The sequence below is a fragment of the Desmodus rotundus genome, chromosome 4, assembly GCF_022682495.2.
Source record: "Desmodus rotundus isolate HL8 chromosome 4, HLdesRot8A.1, whole genome shotgun sequence".
Lineage (NCBI taxonomy): Eukaryota > Metazoa > Chordata > Mammalia > Chiroptera > Phyllostomidae > Desmodus > Desmodus rotundus.
The window spans coordinates 115,726,444-115,738,963 of NC_071390.1; the positions used below are offsets into that span (position 1 = coordinate 115,726,444).

Below are 12,520 nucleotides of genomic sequence, written 5' to 3' on the forward strand. Positions count from 1 at the left end.
CCAAGAACCAGACGCACTGATTACTGAGGGCAGGAAAAGATGATGCCCCAGCTCAAGCCAAGAGCAAATTTGCTTTCCCTCTACTTTTTTTGTTCTATATGGGGCCTTAGAGGATTTGATGATGTCCACCCACGTTGGAAATCTACTTTACTCAGTTCACCAGGTCAAATGTTAATCTTTGCCTCCAGACACATGCTCACAGACACACCCAGAAATAATATTTTACCAGCTATCTGCATCCTTTGGCCCAGTCAAGTTGTCATGTAAAATTAACCATCACACCAAAAAATATACCCCCTACATAAAGAACCTCTTTCCCTCTGCCCAACCCATTACTCTCAGGAATAAATATTCTTCTAGCAAAAGCAAAAATAGGGCTTGGGCATATTTAGATTCAAACTATTTGCCCTTCATTCAGACATGGTACTGGGGAGAGGAGTTAACCCGAATTTGTAGCATTAAGTGAGTAATGTCACTGATTTACAAATCAACATTTGAGACACAAACTGCCTGTGTAAAACCAGGGACTCCTATTTAGACATAAAGCCAGACTTTTCAAGAATTATAAAGGAATGATTTTTCCCCCCTTCCTCTTTCCTTTTTGAAGAAAACCATTGGTTTTTTACCCAGTACTTTCCCAATAGAAAAGTTAGGAGTTTGAGCTGATTTTCATTTGGTTTTTTTTTGGTGGGGGAAGGTGAGGCATGTCTTTTAAAATTTACTTTCTGAAGATTTCAGAAGACTACCATTCTAAAATATTTACTAAAATTTTCATGAAACTTCATATACCAGTGAATTTTCTTTGTCCACAAAAGTTTCCATCCCTTTAGAAGGTGAGAATAGAACACCAGCAGTTGATGCAGTCTAGGTTAAGGCTCATCAGAGGGGAATTTTCAGAAGTCTATAGTGCAATAGTCCATTCAACCCTTTCATTTTATACAGAAAATGATCTCCTTAGGCTATATACATTCAAAGTGAATGCAACAAAACCTATTTACTTATTTGCCTAGACAAATCACCTCCTCACCCCCATTTCCAAGTTTATGGGGCTTATAATGAAGCAGAGAGTTGGTGGGAGAGACCTTGTTTAATAATTAAACAGGACTAGGACATTAAAAGAAATGGCCCAGCAGCAGATAGCTTGGGGTCAAGAGCCTCAAAATTAAACAGAGAGGAATTGAAGGGAAAGGAAAACTAAGAATAAGGAAGTGCCACTCAGAGAGGTAGGGTCTCTGGCGCCAGGAAGCTTTCCTCCCTCTTCAGGTACAAATAAGCCACAAAACGGGAGTTCAATTCGTGCTAATTGCCGTCTCCCTCACTTTCCTGTTTTTTTTCGTAACTCTTTAAGTTTTCTCTGGGGCGGGGGCGGGGAACACCTTTCTATTTTCTGCCTTGCTGGATTGATATTCCCTTCCAAGTCTCTAAAGGCAGATCCAGCAATCACAAATAAACATTTCTTCCTGTTACAACTGGAAGCTCACTTTCCCACTGCCCATGAGCTTTCCTTGTCTACATGGCAGTAATTCAATGGCCAGCAAAGGGTTGTGCGAGAAACTTTCCCTTGCTCTAATGGAACAGGCCTAAAATACATCTCTGAGCAGCCAGATTCTTGGTGAGCCACTAGCCTCTGACTATTCTCTCCAACAGCCAGGATGTAGGGATGTGTCCTGGACTCATATAGTCGCCGTGGGGCACGCAAAGGGGCACAGCCACACGGGGTATCTGAAAATGCACTTCCAGTCACTCTTGCAGGCTAATTAAGGTACACTTGAGACATCTCACATGCAGCTGACACCAGACATTCATTCACTGAATTATTTCCTTAATAAGATGCTACTCCTGGCTGATGACCTGAATGGAGAAAGAAGGTTGTGTGAAAAAATAAAAAGAAGGATGTCTTTGGAAGAAAGATCCTGTTGAAAAGTCACAAAGACTGACCTATGTGTGCTGAGCCACAAATAGAGCAGAAAGTCCTGGAGGGTTAGAAGAGACACAGCAATTCCTTTTGAATATTTTTTTCACCTTTTCCTTTTTCAAACAGATGGCAAACGGGTTCTGAAAATGATGCTGAGCCCTTATAATTTCTACCTGTGGCTACATTTTACCTAACTTCAATAAAGGCAGCACCCCACAGAAGTGGGAATGTCTGGAACACACTTCCTGATCTGAACAAACCTATAAAAAGTTTGTTGTTCACAGGCAGCTTTTTACTCAGGGGCGGATGGTGGGGCAAGGGACTGGAGGCAGGGCAGACAGGCGGAGAAAGAGGAGAAGGAAGGAAAATGCCTCTTGAAGTTAATTCAGACAATTAAATTTCCACCACATGGTCACCAACCTCAGGAAAGGTTTCAATAGAATAAAGAATCGTGGGCTCAGAAACTTTGACGCAGAGCCTGTGAAATCAAGGTCTCTGGAACGTTCAGACAGGAAAAGTTCTGTATACGGCATCACTGCTTTTGGCAGCGAACTTGCAAATTAACATCAAATGCTGCACAGTCAGGCAACTTCTAAGCAATTTCAAGTAAGTACAGTCATAATTCATCTCTAGTCAAACAATGTGAGAATTTCATAAGAGCAATAGGAAAAGTTCTAGAAGGAAATTACACTTCTAATTTCCATTGTTCTGCAGACACTCCCTCTCAGGCAGTGGTTTTTTCCCCTGGTTGCTAAGTGGGAGCACAAGAAAAGGTAAGCCCTATTCTTTTATTCCAGTGAAGGAGAAGGGTGACTGTTTCTTATATAACTCGGCAGATGATATGCAAAGTGCACTAGTTTGTGTGATTTAGCAGAATTTGAGTTTCCTCCGCCTCCCACCCAAATAACTGGAAAACATCAGCCCGATGAGGGAATGCCCATGGGGGTCCCAGCTCTCTTGCTGGCATTGAGACTTGCTTGCAGACTGAGTGTGCACTCTGCAAAGTATTCAACTTATTTTTGTTCTGAAAAATGGGAGGAGGTTTCTGAAACTATTTATACAAGCCTCAATGTTGCTAAAAAGGTACATAAAGTTCCCCTAAAGTGCTATGTAATCCACAAAAATTTTGTTACACACACGATAATAGCAACCATTATACCCGAGTATCTATAGTCGTGATTGTGACCCAGACTTGATCAGGTTAATCATTTAGTGTTTACTGCAACTTCTCACACTCGTCAAAGTTCTATAACTCCTTACTAGGATTACAAACACCAGTGTTTTGAGTGAATAGTAAAGTTTATAAAAAATGGTACGAAACAGGGTTTTTTTTTTTACTTTTTATTTTGAAATAATTATGGACTCACAAGAAGTTACAAAAAAATAGTACAGAGAGGTCCCTTACACCAGGCACCCAACTCCCCCCGGTATAACACCTTATGTAACCGCAGTACATTTTCAAAGCCAGGAAATTGGCACATGCACAAAACCACTCACTAGATATTATTAACTAGATTCAGGCCTTACAGAGGTTTTTAAAATCACCTGGGCACAGCTGGAGGTAACTTGAACATTTGTATGAAATTTATCCTTGGGTAACCTGGTAGAGAGAATTGAGTTCGCTGTCATCAGATGTACTTATCTGGGCAAATTATTTTTCACTGAGCATCAGTTTGCTTACCTATAGGATAGGAATTATAATACTCCCCAAATAAACTGGTAGGAGGAAACATCTCCAGTCCAGCGAGAGTGGCACACTTTAGGAACCCCAACTCTAACAGTGTCCTTCGCTCCCTCAGCAGACCTTACACTTCAGTTCTCACGATTTTGTACGAGCCCCAGGGGATCTCCGCAAAATCAGCCTGGTTCTGGATTCGCCACCCCCTCAGGCTGTTCCTGTCTCTTGACAAAGGCACATCCTGAAAATATTTGAAGTGAGAAGTTTCAATTCTGAGATGGGCTTAATATGACTTCTCTTAGAAGCAGCTCCCTATGCCAAGGCAGCGCCCTGCTCCCCCAGCCATCTAGCTGGCCTGGACTCTGTGCGCCTGTGGGCTGGCCCCCAAGCTGGTTGTTGAGGGGGAGCCTGTCATGCATTCCTTTCCCTCCCCTGGCTCCGAGGAGGACCCTGAGGCTCTGACACTGAAAGTTAGAAGGAGGCAGGGTCAGGTGATCCCCAATGGTGGGTCTTCTTTCCGCATCCCCCGACTACCTGCCCCCCTGGGCAGCGGTGCAATTTGCACTAATTGAGGCATTGGTCCTGAGGGTGATGATAAAACCCGTGTGTGTGTATATATATATATATATATATATATATATATATATATATATATATATATATATATATATATACGGGCTTCTCCACCTCCTCTCTCTTATTGTGTCTCACAATAATTTGTTTATTATAAGCCAACTGGGCAAGGGTCATCTTTTGTTCTCTTTTTGGTATGATGCCCGCCATGCTTAAATGCCCAATTAATAAAATTTCAGTAACAACGCTCCTCTGGTCTAGTGTTCTGGATGCAGCAGTAGGCAGAGGGTGAATCTGGCGTGGATTTCTTTAGAGCCTGGATCCCTTGCAGAGGTTCTAGGGCCACCGCAGTGCTGGTTGGAGACAGGGTAGAGAGCCAAAGGTGTCATGAGGGTTGTGGGGAGGAGGGCACACAGACAGGAGCGAGGAGAGAAGGGAAGTCGGAGTGGGGTGAGTACATGTCTGCTTGAGGGAAGCATGCGGTTTTTGTGAAGAGCTTCAATTCATACTTGGGACCAGCCTGTTTGAACCTTAGCTCTGCCAGTGGCCACCCGTGTGCTAAAGACAAGTTCTTTAACCATCCTTAGACTCTATTTTCTCATCTGTAAATGAGGAGAACAGTACCTACCTCTTGGATCATATTATATAGTGAATGCAAAACAAGCGAAGAGAAAGTGTCAAGGGCCTCAATCACTGTAAATTTTCCTACTCACTTTAACCTTCTAGAAATAGCTAAGCGCACTTTAACCTGGCGGTGTTCACCTGTCAGTACTCAGGCACTGAGGGCCTAGGACAGTTTACACACGTTTAGGATTCCGTCCCCACTGACCTTCAGGTTGGTTGTCCAATCTACCCTGAGAGCATACGGGGATTGGGACAAGAATAGTTGCAGGACGGCGTTACACTTAGGAAACTGAGGCAGGTCACACCCTGAGACCCTCGGTTAACCAGGTGTGAAGGCTTCAGATCTGAAAGGCAGGTGTTTTTTTCCTCCAAAGCAGCGGGGAATGGGGGGATGCGGGCTGTACCAGTGCTAAAGATCGCGCTCCCTGCTCTAGCGGGGGCTCGCGGGCACGCGACGGTGCGGGGAGCGAAAGCCAGCGTTGCAAGGCCGAAGCCCTGCCCCGCAGCGCACTGTCCTCCCCCGCGGCGTGGCGGCCGCCAGGTGGCACCAGGACCCAGGAACTGGGCGCTGCCCGCCGACAGGGCAGGGCGTGAACGGGTTAACGGGTGGGCAGGGCCGCGGCGCCGGCGCTTCGGAGAACCCACCCGGGTGCGCGGAGGAGGGAGCGGCCGGGGGCTGCGGAGCCCGGCGCCGCGCCGGGCGGGGGCGCGGCCAATTGGACGGCGGGCCCGGCGCGCGCGGAGCCAGGCGATATGGAGGCAGGCGCGGCGGCCAGCCGCCCCTGACGCGCCGCTCCGTCCCGGTGGTCGGCGAGGCCGAACCGGCCCGGGCTCCGCGGCGCGGAGATGAGCAGGTCCGCTGCGCTCCTGCTCTGCCTGCTGGGCTGCCACGTCTGGAAGGCGGTGACCAAGACGCTGCGGGATCCGGGGGCGGGAGCCCAAGGTGGGTGCGCGGCGGGGCGAAAGGCGAGGCCGGGCCGGCGGGCTTTTGTGTGGGCCACGGGCCTGCCGCAGAGAGGTGGCCGCGGGGAGGCTCCGGGGCCGCATTGTGTCGCTGCCGCGGGAGCCGGGCCTGCAACCCCCGCGCTGCGCTCTGGAGGGGGCGGCGCCGCCCCGGGACGCCCAGGGGCCTGGAGCAGATGCTTCGGAGGGGCTGGGGACAGGTGGGGGTGCGGGTGGCACCAGCTTGGCTGCTTCGGGTGGCGCGTTCTAATGCATCCGAAGGTCCTTTTCTTTATGCGTTGACTTGGGTATGCGGCTCCATCTCCTTTTCCCCAGCCACAGGGGCAGCCCCCGGGTCGCCGCTGCCCGCTCTGCCCCTCGGGCTCTGATCCTAGAAGCCCGGGAGGGCAGGCTACGCTCGATTCTTTTCTCTTCTGTGGTGGCGAGGGGGTGGCTACTACCCCTTGGGTGCCTATTGCACCCTGGGACCCCGATGTCTACGGCCGCTGCCAGCTACGGGCCTTACGCAGTTCGGGAAAGTTTAGGGGGTCTCCTCCTCCTCCCTATTCGACGTCTTCTCTAGGCCTTGAGGGATTTTCTTATCGCCGAAGGAATCACCCCCTAAAGGGGAGAAAGAATTGGAACTGGGAGGCCCTAATCACTTTAAAACAACAACAATCATTTCCAGGTCTGTGTGTCGCCAGCTCCTGCCTTTTGTCTAATCTTTGGCCTCTGCAAATCTGCTTTCCAGCCTTGGAAGTAATGTGGTCGCCTCTGAGGAAGGCCAGGCGCCTGTCTTTTGTTTTTAAAGCACGAATTTATTTGGGGGGGAACCCCAAGCTTCCTTTGCTCGCTTTTGTGGGGACAGAATCGAGTGCTGCTCTGTTGCCTGTTTTTTCAAGAGGGTGAGTGAGGCCGCCGCAGAGGAGCATCTGCCTCGGAGCAGGACACCGCTGCTGGCTCACCGCGGACCTCTCCCTCTCGGGTCTCCCGCAGAGGTCTCCTGCAGCCCTGAGACCACCTCCCTCCACCCCAGCCTCCTTGCCCATGCCCTTTCCTTGCAGAAAGGTGTGTGTCCTGTGAAGTCAGTCCTGCAGGCAGAGTGAAGAGCCTCCCTCCCGTGTCCTCTTGCTCAGACCCTGCCATACCCCCATCCTCATGCTAACCCTCTTTCTCCCTTATAACAAATACAGAAGCAGAGAACCTGGGTGGCCTTCTACTCCTGACGTTGTATCAGGGAGTAAGATTCCGCCCACAATCTGTTGGGTTTAGTTTGTTACATACACGTTGAATTAAAGGTTTTCATATCCATCCCTTGCTGTACGTTTGCCGGCATCTCTTTCTTGCATTGCCTTTGCTATAGCTATGACATGATACGATCATACCATACCATATTCATACCAACTCATACCATATTATGAATTGTGTATAAATGTAGTAACGTATGTTATGGGGGGGCATCGACAAGGTACAAAGACCCATGTATTTTTTCATGTAGGAAATGAATGTTTAGGACATTAGGTCATTGGTGTTGACTTGGAGCCTCTTTCATTAATACCCTACCGCTCTTTGAATTAGCTATTTTAATGAGTGACATTTTGCGTTTCAAGGAAACCATTAATTCCAAAGAAGGGGTTGACTTTTTTGTTTTACACTTGAAGTGCAATGTATAGAAATATTAAGTTTGTGCACTTGTAAAATTGGGAAGGCTTGGTTGGCCTCAACTGGGGGGTTGAGGGGAAGTCATGGAAAGAACCTACTAGGTTTAGGTTGGAGACCACATTTTACAGAGTTTTTGCTGCTAAACATCAGATGAGGTAACTCAACTCTCAGAAGTGGGATGTTCTGTGGAGTGGAAGAGGAACGACAACTGTGAGGATATTTATACCATAACTAAGAGAATCTTAGGATATGGGATGGTCGAGTGGAATATTTTTCGACCTAGATTACTTCCTTGAGTGGATGAGGATGGCTTCTTAAAGAGTTGAGCCCAGGAGCCCTAACCGAAGTCAGGGTCTCACTACCTGGCATCTGGGTTTTGAGCTAGTACCACTTTTATGGGAATGGACAGTATCTCCTTTGACATCCTAAGGTCTCTTTCACCACTCAGAGTTCATCAGACCATCTTGACACTTGTAACATAGTTTTAAAATGCATGTTTTCTCTGCTCTCCTGGATTGCACACAATGAAGACAAATGGCACATCTGATTCCACTTTGCATTTCCCGCAGCACTTCGTAGATTGTTTTGCATGTACGTGGTCAGCGCTGCATCGATGAAGGGCTGAAGACAGCTAGTACCTGTACTGTAGAGCAGCGATTTTCAACCTTTTTTATCTCATGGCACACATATGCTGCTTAGTAAAATTCTGTGCACACCCCAAAATACATTTTTTTTGCCAATCTGACAAAAAAAAAAGAAGACCCGTATACTTTTGATTCATTTGTATTGATGGCTGTTGTGGTGTTGGCTGTTGTCATTTTTAAATTTGATAATCTAAGGGAAAAGAGGCCAGTGTCCCTGCCTAAATAGTCAGGTACTGCATGTTTTAAACATTCTTGCAGCACACCGGTTGAAAAATCACTGTAGTGTAGTGATTTTTTAGTGCAACCTGCAGTCATCGTCATTAGCACTCACTTTAAGGAGAACACTTCAAAGTTTCCCTTCTCTGAAACCTAATTTGTAGGAGTTTTACTTCTGTGGCTGAAACTTACTTGAATCGTGCTTTGAACATGAATTGTGCACACAGACATCGTGTACCAACAGGACTTAGAAATTCCTTGGGGAAAACTGAGAGACCCAGAACACACAGATCATACACTGTGTAGTGTTCCAGCTAGATTCTTGGGACTGAATGACACCTTCCTTATGAAATAAATCTTTACTGTGTTATCTGGGGAAACTAACATCTTGCAAAACTTCTTGGCATAACTTTGCTATTTATATATTTAAGACAAGATTTAAGGTTTGGCGTCAGATTCTGTCTTCTTGGTGTCGCTGCTTTGAATCAGCGAAGGGATTTCAAAGGCAATGGGTGTCACAGTGAGGGTTTGCTCCTCATGAATTTCAGCTAGTTCTAGAATATGATTGCCTATTTTTATTAAGTGTTTCATCTAGGTTGCTCTAAAGTGTTTATAGTATCATTTTTTTTTGGAAATGTTACAGAAACTGTTATCCCAAAGCATTGACAATTTTGCCTTTCTCCATCCTTTACAAACTGAGCGTTGAGCCTGGCTTGATAGAGGGGGCTGACCTTGAGAACAGTAAATCGCGCAGATGTGCTCTGTAGGGATGTGTTTGCGGAGCCCAGCACGTTGTAAGTGCCAGAAGTGGTCAGAGCTAGGTTAAGGACTTCGGGCTTGGACTTCTGTTGTATGATCCTGACTTTGCTGTTCATTATCTAATTTTGCAATGATGCCTTAACTTTTTGTTCATCTCAGAGAAGCTACAATCTGTCATAACATTTGAGGTGAATGCTTGGTTGTCTCTCTTTCTGAAAGGTGTGTTCTTGGTGAAACTCCAGTTTCAGTTATTAGAACCCGCCCCCCACCCCATCAGTTGAAAGTCCATGAAGCAACATAAGAAATGGGGAGGATCAGTCAGCAAAGCCCTACTTATGCTGACGTTACATTAAGAACATACCATCTCAATAAAACTCGCAGACGCACAGCCTGGGAAACCACAGGGCTTTGTTGACGCCAGGTGCGAAAGCTCTGTCTAGAAGCAACAGCAAAGTCTAGGGAATTGCTGGCAAGGTCTCTGAAATGACTTTATGAATTACTTTTGTATCCTGTTGGTACTTGTCCTATGATACAAGGGATGCCCGGATTTCTAAACTAAAAGCCTGCGAATGGAAGTACTTCCTAAGTTTTAATCAACTCTCTATTGAATAAAGTACTGATGATATCTTTGTAAATCTGTACATCTTTATTATTGTTGATAAATACTAATTTAGTAATTTTAGTAAATATTACCTACTAAAAAAGCACTTGGAAATACTGTATATTGAAGGAAAAATGGATACAAGTTTTTCAGAAAACTAGATGGGAGAATTTGTCCTGTGCCAACAACTACCTTTTGTATCTTTTGTGAAGCATGTTTAATGGAAATTATAAGATAGTCCAATAATGCTATTGTAGTTTGATAAAGTTATAGATTAATATTTTGAAAAAGTCTTTTGCATTTGACATCACCGAATATGGTTTCAGAACTTTTAAAGATCCCAGTTCTAGCTAAATTATTCAGGTCCAACAAACATGGAACTGAATGTATTTTTTAAATTAAACTTGGCACTATAATAGACCAATTAACTGTATGAAGTAATTGTTTTTTAAAAGAAATTATAGTGTGACCCAATAATATGCCCTATATTAAGAAAAGTATAATTTTTGTAAATAAGCAAAATTTGAGGCAATTAAATATATTAGAAAGTGGTTTATAATAAGTGTCCTTAAAAATAAACAGTTCAGCCCTGGCTTGTGTGGCTCAGTGGATTGAGTGCCCTCCTGCTAAGCAAAGAGTCCCTGGTTCAATTCCCAGTCAGGGCACACGCCTGGGTTGCCAGTCAGGTTCTCAGTAGGGGACGTCCTAGGGCAACCACACATTGATGTTTCTCTCCCTCTCTTTCTCCCTCCCTTCCCCTCTAAAAATAAATAAATAAGTCTTTTAAAAAATGAACAAATAAACAGTTCAATCAACATATTTAAGATGATTCCACCTTCTTTTGATCAAGCCCCTGCTTGAAATGATTTGCTAGCTCTTCTTCCTTGTGGATTCCAGTCAGTCTACAAATAGTTTTCTTTTTCTTTCATTTACCTCTTACAGAATTTATTAATCCTTACAGAGTCTATTAATTAAACCCTTTTATGTGAATGACTCTACCTTTTCTAACTCTTCTTTGACCCTGTGCCTAGCTCTGTTTCTGTATATCCGAGAAGCTACTGTTCACCTTCATTTCAGTGCTCCAAGTATACCTCTAACTCCTCACCTTCCAATATCCTTCTCCAACCCGCGTACCTGAAGTTCTCCATTGATGGGACTTGGAATCTGGGTGTCCTCTTAGGTCCTTTCTACCTTATAATCTATGTAGTTGGTAACTTTACGGGTGCATTTATATAGCATCTCTACACAGATGTCTTTAGATCAAGAGAGATGTATTTATATAGTATCAGAAGGATCTTGAAGGTCAAGTTTATACTCCTTGCTCTGCAGATGAGGAAGCCCAGGCTGAGAGAGAAAGGTGATGGTGGTGCTGTCTAACCACAGAGACCCTGTGGGAGATGGAATAGTGACCCCCGATGATGCCCATGCCCTAATCCCTGGAACTTTGATTAAATTAAGGATCTTGAGGTGGGAAGATTACTCTGGATTATCCAAGTGGACTCTCTGTAATCACAAGGATCCTTACAAGAGGGAGGCAGAGTCTGCAATGTGACAACGGAAGCAGAATAAGAGTCAGAGAGCTGGCTGTGAAGGTGGAGGAAGGCCAGGGCCATGGAATGCAACTGCCTCTAGAAACTGGAAAAGGAAAAGAAAGGGGTTCTCCCCTGGAGCCTCCAGGAAGAATGCCGCCTTGCCAACATCTTCACTTTTAGCCTGATTATACTGATTTTGGGGTTCTGACTGTAAAATTAGTAAATCCATGTTGTTTTAAGCCACTGAATTGCGGTAATTTGTTCTAGTAGCAATAGGAAACTGATACAGACCCCAATCCTCAAGAATTCTGAAAAAAGCTGCACCCATACAGTCAGGGTAATGCAGAGTGTCACCTACCTCCTGGGACCAAGCCCCTGAACGTAACAATTGGAGAAATGCATGAAGTTTTTGCATCTGTTTAACAAAATTCTGACAAATTGGAGCTGTGTTGGGGATTCTTGAGGATCATCTCAAGGACCCTTAGTATAACCACCAAAATAACCAGTTTTTTTGCTGACGAGATCAGTGGGGTGGGGTTTTTATTTGTGAGCAAGATGCATGAGTCCTCTGTGTTCTATCCAGGGTTGGGGTTGTTCACACCAGAAGGGAGGACATGCAGCTCCTACACCCCTGCCGAAAGCCGCTTCTAGAAATCTTGCTCGCTTTCAAGCTTTGCTCTGATTTTTGCTGAAGCGTATCTATTGGTAGTAAGTGAGATAAAAGAACGCTGTGATTGAATGTCAGCATAGGCCCCCCATGTCTTCATGTAAGGAAATGATAGCCCCCCCCCCCCCCGAACGACCTCCCAGGTGCTGTCTCCGAGGCTCAGCTCAGCCCCTCTGATGTGCTGCTGCCTCTATCAGGCAAACCCCCCACCCCACCAGCTCCCGGCCTGGTCCCCATAAACGATTGAAGACACCCTGGTGCAGGCAGAGGACAGAGCAATGTGGAAACACCTGGATTATCCTTGACACTACACCTGTTGGGGAATGCTGGAAGTGTGACCCTGCTCATCTTGCGAATTTTCTATCTCAGTGGGGGCAAACGAACCAAGTTCAGTGGGGTCCAGAGAAGGAAAGCATGTGACGTGTGGGCGGGTCCCACAACAGCAGTTGAGGGGGTCTCTGGCAATTTAGTGGGGGATGCAAACCCCCCCACTGGGCTGGGGGAAGGACAAGGATAATGAAGTGCCTTGGCTCGAGTCTTCCCAAGGAAGTGAGCTCAAGAATGGAGAGAAGTTTGAATCTTCCTGATTTTAGGGCTTTGGCCAGAAGTAAATAAATAATGGAGAAAGGGAGGGAATAGGCAGAAGACCTAAGCACTTGTTGAGGTGTCATACCCATCTCCCCAGCATATCCCATAAACATTCACTA

At 45.7% G+C, this 12,520-nt stretch overlaps 1 protein-coding gene across 1 annotated transcript in view; it reads left to right on the plus strand.

The window, feature by feature from the left end:
* Positions 1-5,426: 5,426 nt before the first annotated feature.
* FAM171A1 (family with sequence similarity 171 member A1) overlaps positions 5,427-12,520 on the plus strand; it is a 128,514-nt gene continuing 121,420 nt past the window's right edge. The window contains exon 1 of the mRNA XM_053923052.2: positions 5,427-5,733. Coding sequence (XP_053779027.1) covers positions 5,637-5,733 — 97 coding nt within the window. The 5' untranslated portion in view covers positions 5,427-5,636. The remainder of the gene's footprint in view (positions 5,734-12,520) is intronic.